At 41.6% G+C, this 20045-nt stretch overlaps 1 protein-coding gene and 1 long non-coding RNA gene across 2 annotated transcripts; both read right to left on the bottom strand.

The window, feature by feature from the left end:
• Positions 1 to 4538: 4538 nt before the first annotated feature.
• Positions 4539 to 5635, bottom strand: LOC118230746. The gene is made up of 2 exons (XR_004765914.1): positions 5453 to 5635; positions 4539 to 4913 (listed from the first exon to the last, which is right to left on the bottom strand). It is a non-coding gene; the product is annotated as an uncharacterized LOC118230746 (long non-coding RNA).
• An 11746-nt stretch (positions 5636 to 17381) lies between these two features.
• tyw3 (tRNA-yW synthesizing protein 3 homolog (S. cerevisiae)) lies at positions 17382 to 19867 on the bottom strand. The gene is made up of 6 exons (XM_035420840.1): positions 19271 to 19867; positions 18717 to 18797; positions 18527 to 18625; positions 18267 to 18338; positions 17908 to 18041; positions 17382 to 17599 (listed from the first exon to the last, which is right to left on the bottom strand). The coding sequence occupies exons 1-6, from the start codon at positions 19442 to 19444 to the stop codon at positions 17398 to 17400; spliced, it is 762 nt and encodes a 253-aa protein (XP_035276731.1). The 5' UTR covers positions 19445 to 19867; the 3' UTR covers positions 17382 to 17397.
• Positions 19868 to 20045: the final 178 nt, after the last annotated feature.

The following is a 20045-nucleotide window of genomic DNA, read 5'->3' as shown; positions in this document are numbered from 1 at the left end:
CTCCGTGCCCCGTTCCACCCGGTGGAGATGAATGGGTTTTATCGGAGGCCTCATCTGAAAACATGGCACTCCGGAGCAGGCTCTTTCATGTAGCTCGCATGTAGCATAACCGCGAAAATGTCCGACATGAGGAAATACCTATCAGATCTGCTTCTGTGCAATAACAGCAGACTGTAGCAAAGTTTTGTTAAACCCTTTGTTGACAGTAGCGGCGGCAATGGCAAGGCCAGCCGCCGAGCGCAGGAAGCGTGTGGTAGGCGGGAGAACTATGGAGCTGCTGCAGTTACAATCCTGAATAAAGTCATTAAGCTACACTGTTAAAAGTGTCAGTAAACGTATAAAAGGTTTTCAAATAGGCACTATGAAATAAGAAAAGCCTTTTGGAATCAGTTGAGAAATTACTAAGAAAATTCAGCAGATTGTGTCCATTTTTAAGCAAATCATATAATGGCAGCTTAGTTTCAAATACAGTAGTAGGCCTACATGCTTGACCTTGTAGATCTCATTGCTGATTATAATATTGTTCGGCTAATATTGTTCTGTTGAGCAAATGTAAGAAATTTAACAACACCCTATGAAACAAACCTTGTAAATGTGGTCACTTATTTGTGTGATTATGAAAACAATATCTTTTGTTGTTTCTTTCATTTACAATGAGGGAAGGGTTGAGCTTGTTTATACTAACAGACTCCTTCTTTCTGATTAGCCTTGATTAGAGTACCATATTTAGGGACGAAATGCAAAACTTTCCCGTTTATAGGTCATGAGTGAATAAAGAAAAACAGCTTCGGTTTTGCATTTGTAGAATATCTGCGTACTGTATTCCAGAGGTGCTGAGTAGATGTTTTTTTTTTTTTTTTTCGAGATTAAAAGGGTCGTTTGTTCTGCTGGCTTCTTGATGTGTTTTTTTCTTCTTTGGCAGAGCACTTTTCCCAAGCATGCTGTGTCAATAGACCACAGCTCAGTACCATTCCACAATCTGTGTTTATTTTGATGTTTTGTTTTTAAATGGGCTGGTGAATATGGCCACGGCCTCGGTCGCTAAATTTACGCTCTGTTGCGGCTAAAACATTGCCTTAGCAACTGTGAAAATCAAACAACACATAATTAAATATAATGCTGCAAAATTATACCTACTGTAACAAAACTGATGTTCTGTTTAGGAAATTATTCTAAATTAATACTGAGCAAGGTTACATCCGACAGAAACTGTCTTGCTTTACTGGTGAAATGATACCTCAGTAAAATGAAGTAAACTAATTTTTACAAATTATTTCCAACAGTCTTAACCAGACACTACTGTGCATTTTCTGTTCCTGCAGGAAACAGTTGCATGTTGATGGACAGGTGTGTAGGCTACAGTGAAACATTGTTTGATGTGGGTGCTAGAGAACAAATTACAGTTCATCATTACAACCGCTGTTGTACTTTTTGTTCTTGGTGAAAACAGGCCTTCTTTTGCTTTCATAAAGACTCAAGGCAATAATATATGTCACTTGAAATGATCCACAAAACCTCCCTGAACCGTCAGGGAAGGTGTGGCTTTCTTTCCACTTCATCTATTCGTGTCACACTATCTGCCTCTCTCCATGCAAGACTTCACCTCCCGTGGTCCTCTCTGCTGCACGCAGAACATCCTGGTGTCTTCCTTCTGTCAAACTCACGTCCTGCCCTGCGCTTGATGCGCTCGTGCGGAGCATGCTCGAGCAGTTATCGTTTGCGCACATTTCCAGGAACCGAAAGAATCGTTGAAACTGGCTCAAAAACGAAGCGGTATGACATACTGGAATACTGTCGACAGAGAGCGTGGTAAGGAGCAGAGTGATAGGTTGCCCATCCCAGGTTGGTGCCGGGAGCAGCCGTCTCCGTCTGCTGCCAGAACAAACACCAAACACCGGCCTGTTTTGAAATGCTTCCTCCGCTGTTGGTTTTGCTCAGTTTTTGTTTTCTTTTCTTTTTTTGCACGTTTCAAGTTCCATGCTACCAAAGTTTTCACCCACAACTGTCTTAAAAAATAAGTTTCTGGACTGTTTGTCAGTTATTCTTTTGTATGAATCAGTTATTTTTAACTCGTTATTTAACTGGAAACTCATGAGCAGTGGTTTATGCAAGCTAGCATGTCATCTCATTTAGACGAATTGGAATTTCATTTACAGTATTCCCTACAGAACAGATGTACAATACAGTAAGGAAATTTATTTATGTTAGCATTCTCTTGGTTTAACGCATGCAAAACATTAGCCTATGTGACCAACTCAGATAACCAAAGCACATTACAAACTAGTTTTTTGCAATTTTCACAAAAAAGCAAGGCCAAATAAACATTCTGCTAATCAAATATTTTCCCAGAAAACATTCTTTCTGTGGTAAAGACTGTGTATAAAGGAATTAGAACAGTCAATTAAAACCAGGGTCCAAACTTATGTGTTTTTCCAGATTTTCCTCTAGACGTCATCTGTATTATTAATTACCAGCACTAGGTGCTGCTGCATTGTAAAGAGAAAACTGACTGGAGTTGGCAGTCAGTGTTTTCGGAAAACTTGCACCCCAGCCTCCCACGCCTGCCTGTTTGCCTGGGGGCTCCAGAACCTGATCCACCTCTACACTTGAGCTACTAACTTTTATTCCAAGAGAGCTTATGCCAAGAAAAGTAAATAATACGGCTTTGTTTATTTCACACTCCGCCTCTTGCCAAATCTCAGGATTGATTCAGCTGAGTGTCTAATTCCAGCATTTGACTAATGTAGTTTTTTCCCCGGACATAAATCATACATACATTAACATGAATCCCAAAGTACTGAGAGACAGTGGTAAAACCTCATTCATATACATGAATAGCTAAATTAGTAATATACATATGACCAAAAGATGTATCAAATTTTTCTTGCCTGGGTTTAATTTAGGATCAGGCATTTATGACATTTTACTGGATAACATTGCAAATACATTCATGGTCATTCGCTCAAAAATATCTCTGGATTCCATTGAAACCTGCCACCTTTTACAGAACTGAAGAAGTACTGCACAACGTTTTGGCCCACAGATTTTGAGCACCTAAGGGATACAAATACATAAAAAAAACATTCTGAAACATCATCAGCATGGACTGACTCCATTTGGCCTGGTGGCAGACAGATTGGGGATTTCCTTGAGATTACCCCCAGCCTGCTGCCTCCTACCTTGGGGAATACCGAGCTATATTGAGGGGACTGAGATCTTTTCTATATCAATTAAAGTGGAATTCCTCCACTATAATTAAGTATCACCAACATGGATATAAAACAAAAGATGATACTGCAGTGGCACATTATGTAATGAACCTGATTGTTCAGGTTAACCCGTTCTTCCAGTATTACGTCTGGTGCAAAGTCTAATTGAACGGGTGAAACCAAAACCTGCCTAATTGCACTGAAAAAAAGGGCTAAAAGGGGAGTTCAGCGAGGGCCTACCCCAGGCACGGCACGGCTGAGCATCACCAGAGCTATCTGGTGGCCTCGTCTCCCAGTCGTCTAAAAGGGAGCCTGGCTAGAAATTGAACACAGTGTGCTACCAGTTCCTTTCTCCACCCCAGCCTCCTCCTGCTTTTTCATTGCCTCTGTTGGGGGTAAGGTAGTTGCTTTACCCCCGGTATTTTCTCCTGGTACCCTAAATGACAAAGCCAAAGTCCTCCAACTAAAATTTTTCCAGTTTAATTTGTATTTTTATGTACTGTACTGTACTGTATTTTTTAAATGTTTCTTTTTTTTTTTTTTTGTATTTTGAATGTATTTGCTCATTTTAGGGTGGGTGGAGCAGCAAAGTGGAATCTCTTCTTAGGTTATAGAACCTCACAATTTCAGAAAAGAATAACGTGTAGGTCACATGTAGTCCAGTGAATAAATAACTGTTCTCTCCACCCATACATATGCGCCACAGAGGTTGTATGTATGTAGCAATAGAAAATGCGGTAAAAATCAAATGCAAGATTAGAAGTGACAGACAGGCTTTTCTAAATAAATTGTTATTTTGGACATCATACACTTGGGCACCCAATCAATTTCTCAAACGAACCCTCTATCCCATATTCTGATCAGACGGAGACATCAGCCAATAAGCTTTCAGCAAGTGGGCAGAACAGTTGTTTTTAATTTTATGAAAGGTTTCTCTAAATAGTACACAGACACTGACAGCTGAAAAATGTGTTTGTCTCCGCAGTCATTTCATTTGTTTGGCTGTGGTCTGGCTTTTGCTTAACACTTAGAGCACAAAACCTTTATGCAACAGCTTGAAAATATTGCCATTGCGTAATATTCTGTTGTGTTATTTTAAAAAGCAAGAACAGCAGAAAAAAAATAAAGATGACGTGTAGCTCTTTTACACAGGCATCACAGATAAATAACCAAGAGAAGCGTGCCTTCCCAATGCATTTATTCAAGACCTTTAAGTGGTTTTAAAGAGTGATTTTTTTTTTTTTTTTTTTTCTGGACTTGTGTAAAGAAGCACGAGGCAACGCCAAAACCGTCTGACCCGTTCGAGAACCTTCTCAAAGTACCATTCGCTTAATGTCAACCAGGTCAGGTCAAGGGTGGCTTATGGTGGTCCATGTGCTCCGGGTTGAATTTTTTTTTTTTTTTTTCTTCCATTTCTCCACTTCCCATGTAATTGCTTCCTTTAGGGCAACGCACAATGGCAAATGAAGACAAACAGGGAAGGGTCAGCCCCCACCGTACCACTTCAGAGAGCACCCGGAAATTGCAGAGGATCGCGTAAATTACAGCCAGCTTACCAGCCGGGCGAGCGGGAGCAAGCCGTCCGTCACGGCGGGATGAGGGAAGGCAGGCCGCCACCGTTGCACCGCCTCCCCTCCGCGGAGGCCCCCCGACAGGAACTCACAGGTACCGGATGCAGGCTTCCAAAAAGCCGGGTCGGCTGACCTGTCAGCCGAAAAAAAAAAGGTTACGCGTCACCGAGTGGACGTGAAAACCAAAGATTTACAGCCCCCCCGCCCCACCACCAAGTTAGGCCTGCAGAGCGTCCCAGAGCTTCGGAATCACGAAACCTGAAAGACGTGACAAATGGCTTCCTCTTTCAAGCGGTCTTTTTTTTGCGGAATTTGGGAATTGCATTTCATGCGATCTCGCTCTTGAATTTTTGCAAACTTGAAATAAAAATGCGTCAGCGTCTAGTTTCCCCTCGCAAATGTGCTGAAAAATTTTTTTTTTTAAGAGCAAGACGTTGCGTGCTCGGTAATCAGAATTACGGTCACCTCAGAAAACACTGGGAGACCGGGGGGAGAATTCCATTTGAATGAATGGGAACGGAACAGTGAGATTACTGAAGATTGCTATAGTAATAGATTACAAGGGTAACAATGGGAAGCGTGTCTTCGGTTGGGCTGATTGGCCAGACCTCCCGAGATCCAGCTCATCTGAAAGGCAACGCGAGGCACACTCACGCAGGTGATGTAACTTACACAAATAATAATCGGGCAGCGCTGGCGGCCCGTCTGTCGTGAGGTAAAATAAAATGCATCCGTCATTCGAGGGCGATTAACACGCTCCAGATGTGCCCGTCCTCGGATTTCACGTCTCCTCTTTGTTGTGATAATGATACAGTATCCAGAGCGCAATTGTTTATTTTCCCTACGCGGGTCACAGTCCCGTACCTAGGCATCCCAGGACTGAGAAGTAATTCTGCCGCTCGGATGAAAGTGAACCCGGGCTATTCTTCTTCTGCAAATCTGACTTCATCTCCCTGCAATCCCTCTCCCTGTATGCACACACACACACATACACGCACACACACACTGCCTCTCCCTTTCGCCTCATTCACAATTCTAATTGTAAACTGCTGCTGGAAATTCTACTGTAGGACAGGAGGAAAAGAGGGAGCGAGGGAGGGAGGGAGGGAGGGATGGAGGGAGGCACAGTTTGAAAGGACCACCACGGCCCACTTTGTAATCAATTCATACATGTCACAGTTGTCAGGGGGAAATGAGAAATCCCTTTCCTGCTTAAGGCATAAGACACAATACCTCCCAGCTGGAAGAGAGGGGGCTTCACGGAGGGCTGAGGGAAATACCCACCCCTCTGCGTGCCCCCCCCCAATCAGCACACGTTTCGGCACCCACCCCCCTCCCCCCTCGGCTGGCCCGTCCTGTTCTGGCCTGCGCTACACACTGACACCAGCCTCCAAATGTGCTGCTTCCATCTCAGTGAGGTCAACCAATTAAACAGAAGCCAAATTACTGTAAGCAGACCTGAGCATCTTATCCCAGGATGAAGGGGGCTTTTTTCCTAATAAATGAAACAGCATCATGCTGGAGAGTTGATTGTATTGCCTCTTCATCACTTCCCTTTCTGGTTCATTTTTACCCTATAGAAAGTAATTTTAACATTTGCCTTCTCGTCGTACAGCTGACTTTCCTTTCCCTTATGGAAGTAGAATACTGTAATATATATTGCAATTTTTAAAGTTTTTTTTTTTATATTTCACTGCAGTTTTTAAAAATAGTATCACAATATCCAAAAGCAGAAATAATGTGCCTGTTTCCCATATATTGTGGAGTGTTGCAATATCTTGATAATATATATTAGTTCAATATATTTACACTATAATCCACATCCACAAGGGAGGTACAGTACGATACCTACAGTTTCCTGTGTATGCCCATGATTACCAATCCCTCCCTCATTGTAGTATCCATAGAAATGAAACCCTAGTATTCCACACAGCTGTTGTTCAGACCCAAATGAAAGGTATAGTACATTCTGACAAGCAACCTATCATCTAGTATAAATGTAGAACAGTTGTTATAACATGTTTAATGTACCATGTCACATACAGTGTTCTCACAATGATCTTTACACAGTAATAAATATCAAACATGTAATTGTTCAAGGTGGTCCAAGTGGCTCATTCTTTGAAGCCCCTTACTCTCAACACTGGCTGAGCCCTACAGGCTACACATCACCAGTTCAAAACTGGTTTGTATTAGCATTAGCCAGTTCTGACAGCTGGCCTGCAGCTGTACAGGCACATTTGACTCTATCACTTTGGGAAAGAGTGCACATAACTGAGGGTCCTGATAGGCTGCAAGCTCACCAGGAAGTGACATCACATCAATGAGAAATGCGCTTCTCCTCTGTTCTGTGCTTGATGGGAGAATAGTCTCACTCTGGAGACTGAAAGCTTTGAGATTTGAGGGTTAACCCACCCCCTGCCCCCAAAAAATGTGACCACAAAAAGATATAAAGTAGAAATACACATGTCTGAATTCCAATATGCTTTGGAAACAAAGGGCAGCAGGGTGACGTGTCGAGAAGGCCCTGGGTTCGAATCCCGGGCCTGGGCTATGCGGAGTTTGCACCCTGTGACCCTGACCAGGAATAAGCGGGCTAGATAATGGCTGGATGGCTCTGACATACATTTTGCGATGCAGTGACAATGTGAAGATATCTCGGATGCCAGTTCAGTTACTCGCTACAATGGCTCACGTCTTATCATGCCATGCAGGGCTTTTTATCACCACCCGCTGTACGGCTGAGCAGGACGGCACTTATCCATGACTCAGATTATTGATAGGTCCCCCTCTGTTTCGCCATCCTAAAATTTCAAGCAAATTTCACTGAGCGTGGACGCAGCCCCGCGGCCCCTCCCTCCAGACCGCCCTTTATTTTAGTTCTTATGGAATCGATCCCCTTTTTGTCATTTTCCCCATATTTGCCACACGATAAGCGGGCCCTTCAGATAGAGATCTCTCTTGAAGGGGGGGGAGGAGGGCAGTGGGGCAGGGGAGGGGGGGAGGGCACACCAGCCAAGATAGCATGAGAAAAACATGGTGGCCAAGTCAAAACACGGAGCTGTTTGGAGGACAGACAAACGGCAGTGGCAGGCCCTGGAGCGAAGAGGCCTCCCCACGTTCAAGAAGATAAGCTGGATTTGCACAGCCCGCTCCAAACCCTGTGTGCAGCTCTGAGTTTCAAACAACAGCCACTATTACAGAAAGACCATTTATTGAACCAGACATCTAACTTCCACCATGCTTCTGAGCCCAGCTGTTTTGGGGGGGGGGGGGGGCTGGTTGCCAGACTCCTGACATATGTACAGAACAGCGGTGTGGAGTAATGGCTTTAACCTCCTAAGACCCTACAATTCATTTCTGTGTCCCTGTAGGGGATATGAGTCTCTGGTCTTAATCTTAGGAACCATATATTCTGCTATGCTGAAGCCTACGCTACAAGGGACATTCGATAAAAGTAAAATAAATAATATTTTTAATATTTTTAATGCGTCATGTTTTTGTCATGAAGACATTTGTACTATGTCAAAAATAAATAAATCTGCCGGGATCGCTGGAGGTTATACTAGTATGTACACTTCCGATACAGTTGCTATGGTTGCTATGGCACCCAACCAGGGTTCCAGGCCCCTTTAAGGCCTGGAGTGTAGACTTTAGGGCATTTTATTCCCATTACAGTCATCTCATCAGCATGAGTACAGAATACTCAAGCTGATGAAGATGGAGGAAGTAGCCACCCCCATAATGCCAGAAATGAAAATAATGTGCGGGAGTCCATCTTATCACCAACAGTGAAAGCTCTTCTAACCACCCTGGTTCATTGTCGATTTTACAGTTGTCGAAAGCTTGAAGTACATCGTGTGCAAGTGTGTGATGATGCTATGCCTGGCACATTTCTCTCGCGAAAGCTTCAGAAGCTTAGATGAACATTACTAAATGCTGTAACTAGAAATAATCTATCAACCTCACCTTTTGACTGCAAGACTGCAAATGTAAGACAAGGTTGCCGATTATTGGTTTTGTTTGCAATTTTGCAGAGCAGGTAGCTTTTTTCTGGGTATAGGGCGGCACCAATCATTACCACTGCTTAATAAGACATTTTATTGTTTAAAAATGGAAATGATGGTTTAGAATGAACCAGAAACTTTATTGTCCACACAATGTGGAAATTTGTTTGTGACATCACAATGACAATACAAAGTAAAGAACAGCTGTCATCAGACAGACACCAGGAGCATAACCAGGACTTTAATATTGACTATACAAAGCAAAACGTGCATAGAATAAAATGTCCATAAATATCAGTTAATATTTAAAAAGAATTAAAAATACTGAACACACTTAGAATAAAATATTTCTTAGAAATGTTTACAGTAGCCTGCAGCATCCTAAAACGGCCCCCTGACGGTAGTTTTTCAAACTGATGGAAAAAGTAGGCAGGCGATGTCATTTATAATTTTGTATGTTTACGATATACATTTCACTTAGTTCCTTCTGTGGCTTCCCTATAATCATGCTGGCCATATTTACCACTTTTGCAAGCTTTCCATTGGTCTTAGAACTTAGCTTTCAGTACCAAGTAATCACAGAAACGGGTATTCTTATATATATATATATATATATACCATATTAAATGAATCTTTCAAAGTTATTTAGCATCCCAATTAGATGCTAAACGATAAAACGATTCCTAGATACCTTTAAATATGCTGTTAATGTTAACTAAAATTTGACAGTTGTCTAAAGATCTGGGAATCTCAGTAGGATGGCCATAGATTGTTATAAATCTGAAGTAATCTGAAGACCTTTTTTTACTTACTTACTGGTCAGTATGTTTTCAGCAGCCAAAATACTGTAGTTCTAGACTGTTTCATTGTTTTCACTCAATGTAATGTCACTCTGGATAAGATTGCCAGCTAAATGCCTGTAATGTAAATATAAATAGGTGCCTTTCCTTTAAACATTAATGTTGATGAGGAGGATGGGTTCATTACCAGGACAGTAGGAGGCAATGATAACTTAATATTTGCTCAATGTTAGCTGCATAAAGCTATAGTTTTATTTATCTTTTAGTGAGCCTGGCGGCACCAAAGTTTGCTGATGTAAAAAGTTTAAAATTAAGTCGACTGGTGAACTGATTTGTTGCAGTGTATCAAGGGCTCTTGCACCAATTTTTGCTCTCTTCATTCACTGCAATGTAAGTGTTGGGAACACGGCAGTCTCTTGAGTGACACTCATATGAATAGTGCAGCTTTGCCCTGGAGTGCTACAGCAAACACAACCTGCCAATCAAGCTCAGAGCTCCTTTTTTGGGATAGAGGGACATCAATTTATAGGTTTGGTTTTTTTTAGTCCCACCTTCAGGGAGGGTCATCTGAAGAGAAAAAGATAAAGATGGTTGGGGTTTTAAAAGCAGATGTACCTGTGCAGTTTTTAATACCTGCGGTTAGTTCCACTCCTAGAACTAGAAGCACCTGTGGTTTCGCATAAAGCTCTTGCATTAAATCGGCACTATAATTAGTATATGGAAATTAATATTGCATATGGGCTGTAGTATCAGCAGTTAGTTTCACTTATTTGGTGGCACCTAGTTACCACTTTTATGTGGTTGGAATTCATAATTTGCGTGATTAGCATTGCTTTATTTAATTATACATGAGTAGTTATACTTAATGCTGGGAACAGAGACCTATTGAGGAAGTCCTAAGAATGTAGAGATTTAATAGGCTACACCAGTTCAGGTTACATATCTGTTTTACCTCAGCAATTCATTACATTTCAGCACTTAAACCTATTTTCGAATGCACCTCCGGAGCAAGGCTTGTGCAACAGTCGTCTTCCGTGACCGTCAATCATGCTCAGGGTGGATGCCACGCAGTTTAGATGGAGTTTTTAACACTGGGGATGGAAGTTACACCCTTACACCCTGTCTTTGATGCTAGTGTGGACAGGCGGAAGGGATTTACGGAAAAGAGGCTGGGTGAGAAGCCACTATGGGTGTGTCCTGAGGAAATTTCCCCAAACCACTTAGCCGTACCGCTTTTTCTTAACATTGAGTTTCTTACCTCATGCTGATGCTACTGTCCTACTTCACGTTACATCCATTTTTATACCTTGCTCTGACCATCACTGTTGTTGACAGTAAACTTTTTTTCCCCCCCGAGGAACAATTATGATAATGAGGCTGTGAAAAATTAGTGGATCCTTCTCCTTCATGATCACAGATTCAATACCACTTTTTATATTTACCTGCCCAGAGAGGGATATTCAGTCTTAGAAATCACTCTATCTTCACTAGCGGAAGTGGTAACCAGATACTTGCAAGACATACATATCATGTTGATTGTTTCATGCCTGCAACCCCTTGTCAGTCTGTTTGTGTGCATCAAGGAGTCTCAGTAATGTTTCTTTCCTCCTAGTTTTACTTGTAGGTGAAATCAAAAGGGTGAACTGAATTTGTTTTTGACATTTCTAGTGCTCGTTTAGTGTTGTCAATATTTATTTTGTATGGTGCTATTTAAAACGATATTGCCACACAATTTTCGCAGTGGGATTATTTTTCCAGAGAGAACAAAAAAATAGGAAAAACATTTATACCAATGCGGGGGAAAAAACGTACACACTGGGTTATAAAATATTTTTTTAAATAGTATGTTACATAAGACACAAATTAAAAATGAATAAGAATGCCAGCTCTTTTTAAGAAAATAAATTGTCTCCAAGTAATTCTGGTTCTACAAAATTATGTATTATGGGGGTGGTGGGTGTATACGTGGGTGACTCAGGTGCCAAGAGAGCCAATTCCCAGCCTACTGTTTAAGTGTTGCCTAACAGACAACACTTGCAAACGTTTTTATGACTTTGGAGAGTCTGTGAAATACTCACAGAAGAACCAGGCAGAAAAGGTGTTGAATTGTGGGTGATGCCTCTACCTGTCAGGAACAGAGTTCTGCAGATACAGAATGCCAGTTCTGTGGTGGTGATGAGAGGACTGACACCTGGAAGTCAGGTTGGTCCATAAGCACAATCAGTCAGGGTCACTTTTTCTGCACCAATTCTTGGTGGAAAATGCGTTCCATCATTACACTGAGGACACTGTCATCCTGCCGTGATCTGAAATTGTAATAAACCTTTTATCAACAAAACCCACTCTGAATGGAGTTCTCCAACACAGGGGACAAATGAGCTTTGTGTGCCCGTGAGCTTCAGCGTGTGGCTCGGGAACAAACGGCCGGAGAAACAATGGGATACCTCGCCACGACCAAGACTCCCATCGCGCACACACAACAAGATCAAGGTGTATTTGTTCAATTGACCAGGTTAATTTGTTAATCCCGTGCAGCAACAACCTTTGCTTTCCCGCAGGACCCACTAATTAGTTTTTATTGAAATGAGAGTTGATTGGGTGGTTACCAATTGACACAAAGGTGTCTGGCGTGACCTTTTCCGCACTTCAGAAATTGGCGCTTGCCAAGTGGGAACACCAGTGCTGAAGGATGCCACGTGTTAGCTGGGGGGCAGATGAGGGCCCTTTTTTTTTTTTTGTAAAAAAACAAAAAAAAAAAGAAATCACTTGGGTTAAAATGACAGTAAGAGGGGGCTGTGATTACTTTGAGACCGGTTTTGAGTGTGCACAGCCCTCTCTGTCAAATCAGCACCCGGCAAAAGAGGTCTAATCAGGGCCATAATGGCCCACTCCACAATCACACAGGCACTAAATCCCCCCATTCACTTGCTGATTGCAGAAGCTGTACGCCACCCCCCCTCCCCCCCCCCCCCCCCACCCCCCCCTTACCCCCTACCCCCTACCCCCAATCCCAACCCCAACCCACCCTATCCGGCAAACCCAACAGCCACCTACCCCTGGCAACCACCCCCCTAGCTTTAATGCCGTGCAATAATTTCGTAAGGAATTTATAATCACCGCTATGTCTATTTGGAAGTTAATTGTCATCTTAAGACATTCATTAGGCATTTATTGCTTGGGAAAAGGTGTCTGTTGATTATAGTGTTTAATTCAGCCATTGAACGCATTCGCACATACCGCGCCTCAGTCTTTTATTCACCTCAGACACGAAGAGAATACCAAGTGTTCCGCTGTCTCAGGCCCCCGTGGCACACATGGCTTCTGCCAAGTATTCTTGAAGAAACATGTAACTTGTGCTCGAGAAAATATTTGGTATGAACATAAATATTCAAACGTTGGCCGGTTGCAACCTAACACAATAGTCCGTATCTGTGGATGCATAACGTTCTATTTGAGTCTGAAATGTTTACAGTCCTCACATACAGATGCAGTTTCTGTTTATGTGCTTTGTGCATTTTTCTGGATGTGTGGTTTTCGTGGGAATGTTCTCAGTGGAACACATCCACATTTTCCGTATGACATAAAATGATGTACAATGTGGTTGCTAGGCACAGATCGCTATATTTTGGTGTCCAACCCTGAGCATTACATAGAAAGTGCTAAGAAAGTACAACCACTTTCACTTCTATGGTTTGACATATTAGGACTAAACTAACCATTATCTACTCTTCACCTGTCCTAACAGATCCTCATGCGACTCACAACACACACAGATTTTACATTTTCATTAATTATTCAACCAAAAATAAGTCAACATACAGAAGTCACGTGTGGAAAAACTGTACCCTTACTGCTTCTATATAAATTAAGAAGGTAATTAGAACCAGATGCTAATCAAGTGCATACAAATAGTTGATCATCAGGAAGTACTGCCACCTGTATATAAACACAGAAACTTTGACAGTTTGGTCTGGAACATTCAGATTTGTGCCGCATGCCAAGGACAATATTGTTGAAGGGTTATAACGCCATTTCCAGACAATGTGAGGCCCACCATTCCACGTTAAGAAAGATTATTTACAAATGCAAACCACTGAAGACAGTTGCTGATATGCTCAGGAGTGATCATCCTGGCAAATTCACCCCAAGATCAGACTGTGTGATGTTCCAAGTAAATTGCAAATAACCCTGAAGCTACATCCAGGTATCTACCTGTACAGGCCACTGTCAACGTGGCAAATGTTAGAGTTTATGGCTCCACCATTAGGAAAAATCTGAACAAGCATTGCTTTCATGGAAGGGTAGCCAAGGGAAAACCCGTTCACTCCTACAAGAACACCGCAGTACAGCTTGAGTTTACGAAATTTCACCTGAACGAACTGCAAGACTTCCGGAACACAGACGAGACCGGAGCGGAGTTGTTTGGCCATAACGCACAAGGCCACGTTTGGCGAGAACCAAACACCACATGTCACCACAAGACCCTCATGCAAACCATCAAGGATGGTGGTGGAGAGGTGATGATTTTTGGGCTGTTCTGCAGCCATAGGACCTGGATGCCTTACAATCATTGAGTCTACCATGAATTCCACTCTATACTAGCGTATCCTTGAGGGGAAAATGTGAGACCATCTGTCAGCCAGATAAAGCTTGGGTGAAACCGAATCACGAAACAGGGCAATGATCCCAAACACACCAATGAACCCACGACTGAATGGCTGAAAAAGAAAAGAATCAGGGTTTTGGAATGGTCACGTCCAGACCTCTGTCCCACTGAGATGCTGTGGCCGTCCCTTAAGAGAGCTGAGTGCATAAATGTATGCCCCCAAACATCAATATGCTGAAGCAGTTTTGAATCTACTGATAAACTTGTATACTGCTTCAAGGTTATTGCTGCTAAAGGTTCTACAGCTACAGAATTACAGGGTGCACAAAAGGCTTCTGCATGTTGGCTTATCTTTGTTTGAATAAATGACAAAGTAAAACCTGTTGTGTGGTATTTCTCACATTAGGTCAGATTTTTCTACTGTTAGGACTTATTGAGGACTTGATAAGTGTTAGTTATGTCCTATTGGGTCAAACTATAGAATTAGGAAAAGTGTCATTTCTTTTTCTTTTTTTGCATCACTGTGATATACATATTATTATTTTGCATTTTATTATTGTAAATGATAAAAAAAGTGACTGAGATTGAATGATGATCCTAATTTTTTTTTTTTCATTGATTCTGGTATCTTCCTTCTTTCTCATCTTGTGGACCCTACCAATATTTGCTTGCAATTGTGATATCTGATTCAGTTTTATAGATAACATTGTCTCATCTCAGTTGTGCTATTTATGGAATTCAAAACATAGCTTGCGAATGACAATGGGTCTGAATGGTTGCCTGTTCTCTGTGGACAACGTAAACCATACGCCATTGCAAGTGTCCATTGCAATCTTTGGGGGGACAATGTATAAAAACGACTGCAATTCCTACATTGTTTAGCAGATAGGGATGGAAATACCCACAAAATAAAGCTGGCAGTCTGCACTTTTACCTCACGTTCATTGTGTCATTTCAAATCCAATGTGCTGGAGTACAGAGCCAAAAAAAACAAAAATGTGTCCCTGTGCAAAAACTTATGGACTGAATTGTATATGTAGTCATTAGTCTGCCACTGGCTGCCACCTGCTTCATCAAATAGTACATTATGGCTAAACAGTTTTTAAGCTGTAAACCCACAAGATGACTACCGTTCATAATAGCTGATTTTGTACATTTTATTTAAGTTTTATATTTCAGCTGCACAGCAGCTCACTACCTGAATGAATAAAATAAATTCCGGAATGTAAAAACATACGCGAGGATGCAAATAGCCAGGTATGCTGTATATATTATTATTACAGTAATTTTTACATTCAACTACATTTTGTCAACATAAAATTAATAAATAAGAGGGTATTAGAAATATTAGAAAATACATTTTAGTAGGAACAATGATAGTGTCAAAGGTAAATAGTGCAACTAAACTAGTGTCCACTGAAAACAACTAAGGACACTATTTTCTAATCTCAGTTCTATAGGCATTGCACAGACCGTCTTGAAAAGAGACTGCCCACAGTTAAACTTATCAGAAGGATAGCAACTCCACCTACTGCTCCATCCCTGTATTGCATCCTGGGTATGAACACGCCAACTCCTGCAATTCGCATTCAGGGCAAACCAGTATGCTGGTGACCTACAAGTATCTTGGAGCAAGTTCACAACTGCCTGGCACACCCAATCACACCTTCTTGGTATTACCCATGTAATGACAAATAGCCTACCAATGAAACGAATCTCAAAGGGAAAATTGTGTACAATTAAGATATTAATGGACCATCAACTGTGAAACTGCAAACGAAGCCGGCGCGTGATCTATGCTAACGGCTTGCTTTGGTCATTTAAGATTGGGAAAGGCAGTTAAGTGATACAAATGTGGAACACGGCGCGGACAGGGCGATTCGGGATCGTACGGGAAGTCGTGGCATTAATGAGGCAACGCTCGTAAATGAGGCGTGCGGGACGAGATCCAGCAGTAATATAGTCTAATTCCAAGGAAATGTGCTCGAGACCGCATGCAATTTTAACATCGAGTTTATTGCCGAAGACCAAGCAACTTGTCAGAGATGAATAATGCACGGCGTTTTGACGTTACGCTGAGCGGTAATGAAAGACGGAGTATCTCTCTTCACAGGCAAACGGCCCATCAGCTTCACACACAGCAAGGCTGAGGGGAACCGTACGGCTTAAACGGAAACAGATTTTTATCCGCTTGAAAAACAACAGCTTTTTGTTTTTACACTGGCGCTCATAATCAAAGGAGGTTGAATCAAAAGATCCAAGAGGGAAGTGGGTTCTGTTTGCTTACACTTACTTGCCAAAGCAAAACATCTTATTTTGCACTGAGGGTTCCAATTTTTTGACGAAACTATTGTAACCATGTGTCCGTGTATAAAGGTTCCAATTAAACCGTGGAAAATGACTGTACCTTGTTGAGTAATACTGTCTTGTGTGTCAGCAAAGTGCAGCTCTTTGTTGAATAAGATGGCACTGGTACCAGAAACCAAGGTATAATATGTGTACACTGGCAGTAAGGTCTTTTGCTCTGTTGACAGGAGTGGTTGCTGGGTGTTCCACCCGTTTTGATGACATTAACAGTGCAATTTTCACGCTCTTATTTGATGTGGCAGAAACCCATATTTTCCCATCTGCGGTCTTCTGAAAGCTTCCATATTAACCACCTGAATTCTTCTAAGTCCAACCCTCAGAGTGCATTTCAGAACGGTAATTCTATATTTCCTGGAGGAAAGTGTGGAATGAAGGCACTTAAAAAAAATAAACACAGCTTTCCCCAGCTATGAAACGCATGCAAGCTCCATGCCTCCTGAGGAGCTTTGAGTGACATCACTGTGATGTGATGCGACACTCTCTCCCCCTTTGGCACTGAACTAGACTGAAAAAATGTTCAAATGTGCTTGCAGAAAAGCTTCCATTGTCAAATTAAATAAATGACATCGTGGCAGGATGATGCAAGAAGCTTTATAGTAAAAAAAATAAATAAATAAAAACTTTTTTCTTTACGTATCTTTTAAAAACATTCCCACTGAATGCATTGAGGTCTCTTTTTGAACTGTGAAGTGAACCCAAATAAAACAAATTCCTTTTGTAGGGTTTCAGACAACACATGAATACCGACATAAAAAAACAATCCACAGGTTCTCTCCCACACAGATTTCAGGCTGCACTGCTTCACTGTCTACGGTGGAAGGCCAAATTGGAGAGTGCCTATGTGAACAGGTCCATTCCATTACCAAGCCCATTATCCTCATCACTGAGGGCGGAGTCTTTGTTACTCTGACAGGCCTGCCCTCCACCATCCTGTGTCCTTTTCCTTCGTCTCTTGTACACCGATTTCTCCTCCTTAACGTCTGTGCTCTTGCAATGAGGGTCTTCATGACGCACTGCAGACTGCAAGCATTCAAAGAATCTGGAGACAAACAAACAAGATTGTAGATTTTACATTACATTCACTTAGCACTGTTATCCAGAACGACTTACAATGTAGCAGAACATGAGTGCATTCACCCAATTTATATGAGCAACAGTGCTAGACTAGCAAGTCTATACTCAAAATTACTAATGTACCAATACAAATTAACTAGGAGGGCTAAGGGGTGGGGAAGAGAGGACATACGTTTATGGTTCTTTTTTTGTATGAAGCACTAAGCACAATGTTCTAAACTGGAAAACATTTTTTTTTAATTAACAAAGCTCTTCTTACAAAAATTGAAGTACCTTTCTATTCTTCTGAGGTTTTCTACCATTTTTTGATTGGCTACCTCCACCAAGAACTCAATGTAGTCCGTGCTCACCAGGACCTGTCCTTTATGGCTGAGTGGAACTTCAAGGCAGTGGGTACTGCGCACAGCCTAGGATTACATAACAAAATCTTATGAGCCTTTACCTTCTTTAAAGCTACTGTTTTAGAGTACGGAGACAGAGACATAATCAGCATTCAGTAAGATAGAATTTAAACTGCAAGTCTACATGATAGATCCATTATTTCCAAAAGGAAGGAGTTTTTTTTTTGGAAATATATTTATTTCTACAAAATAAAATGTAAAAATGTAACTACTGCATATTGGGTACCATACCATTATTATTTTACCCTTCTTGCCAACGGTTATTCCAGAGTTTCTGAAGCCGGAATTTATTGCCACAGAATGCTGTGATGAGAAAAAAATGTACATTTTGAAAAATATATTAATGTTAGGACTCAAAACATATCTTGACAACACTAATGAACTGAGTCACACTTCAAATAAATGTTACTTGGTTTTAGAAATAATGTTAAAATATTTTGCTATTCTATAGTAATAAAAAGTCTATTATTGCATGCAAATTGTTTTTGTACCAGAAGTTGGGCATCTTCCAGCTGTCGGCACTGCACGTGAAGAACAAAGGGTTCAAACTTAAAGATGACATCTCCTGACGACCTCTCCAAAGCCGAGACCTAATGGGTTGGAGAAATGTAACATGAAGAAGGTAATGGCAATCACAACTACAAACTGACAAACCCACATTGACATAGAAAAATCTCTCACCAAATCCATCTTCTGGCATTTCTGGTGAGTGACAAAAAGCCAGGAACAGTCCTGCTTTTGCACATCCAGAGAGTCCGAAACCTTAGGACACAAAAAGAGTTACGCCTACCGAACAGTATATGCATAAATTTGCGTCAGCATGCACAGACATTCGTTTGACAAGCAGCCTGGCGTCTTAGGTGGAACCAGTAACTCTTCTTTAGAGTTTATGGCCGAAACCATGTCTCCGAAATATTTGTGCACAACTGGATACTATCTTTCATTTATCCAAAACCTCAATTACAAATATGTCACCTTTTACTCGTGCGCTCAAGCACAACGAGAGTGAACACCTTGGTACCCATACGGCCAAGTTTTAAGTGATCATCCATAATTGCCTAATGATGATGAGACTGCGTCCAAATGCAGATAGGTCTCGCTAGCATAGTTACCCTTCTTCAGTATATGTTTCTTTGATTACGCTTTGGTAGCCATGCATGTGTATGCTAGCTTAGCAAGTCGTTGCTTAAATGGATATGCTAGCTTGCCAGCTAAAACATGCCTTCCACACTTACCCCGTCTATAACTATTATTCGTCCGGAGCAGGAGCTCGTTGTGAAATACTTCTCAGAATCGTTTAACATACTAACAATGTTTTCAATGTCTTCATCAACACTTCCTTTCTTGCTGAAGTCCATCTTGTTCAAACACTGTTTCTTCCATTGTCTGAATGTATTTTCAACCTCCATACTACTTAAACATGCAAATAAGATCAGAAACTCTTTTCTACTACAGAGAACTCACGTTGTCTAAACAGTAAGGTGGCTGGCATGAATGTAGAAGGAATAACGTTTGCTAGCCGGCTACTTAGCAGTTCAGCACTGCAAAAACACGGGTTGGTTTACGTCACTGTTACACTAGTTTGTTTGTATGGTGGCCTAACTGGTTCAAACCCCGAAAGGAATCCCGGCATTTATCGGTTACTAACGCCTCCCAGGGGCCACACGCGATAAAAAGTAGGGGTCTTGTTCCAAAACAAAAGAAAAATTTAATAGGTTTACATGTGCATCATATTGAAACGAAAGTAAGTTCGCGTTCGCAGTAATGGTGAGAGGAAAAACGGCGTCCAATGTATTTAATCTGCTACAGGTATTCATTAGACTTGAAGTGCATGCATCCAGTTGAAACCTACATCCCAGGGGTGTCCAACCCTGTTCCTGGAGATCTACCGTCCAGCAGGTTTTCACTCCAACCCTAACAAAGCACATCTCATTCAACAGCTAAAGATCTTGTTGAGCTGCTAATCAGTAGAATCAGGTGCGCCAAATTAGGGTTGAAGTGAAAACCTAC

The sequence above is a fragment of the Anguilla anguilla genome, chromosome 6, assembly GCF_013347855.1.
Source record: "Anguilla anguilla isolate fAngAng1 chromosome 6, fAngAng1.pri, whole genome shotgun sequence".
NCBI lineage: Eukaryota > Metazoa > Chordata > Actinopteri > Anguilliformes > Anguillidae > Anguilla > Anguilla anguilla.
Note: the sequence above shows the minus strand (reverse complement) of the source record. Positions and strands in the feature narration are given on the sequence as shown.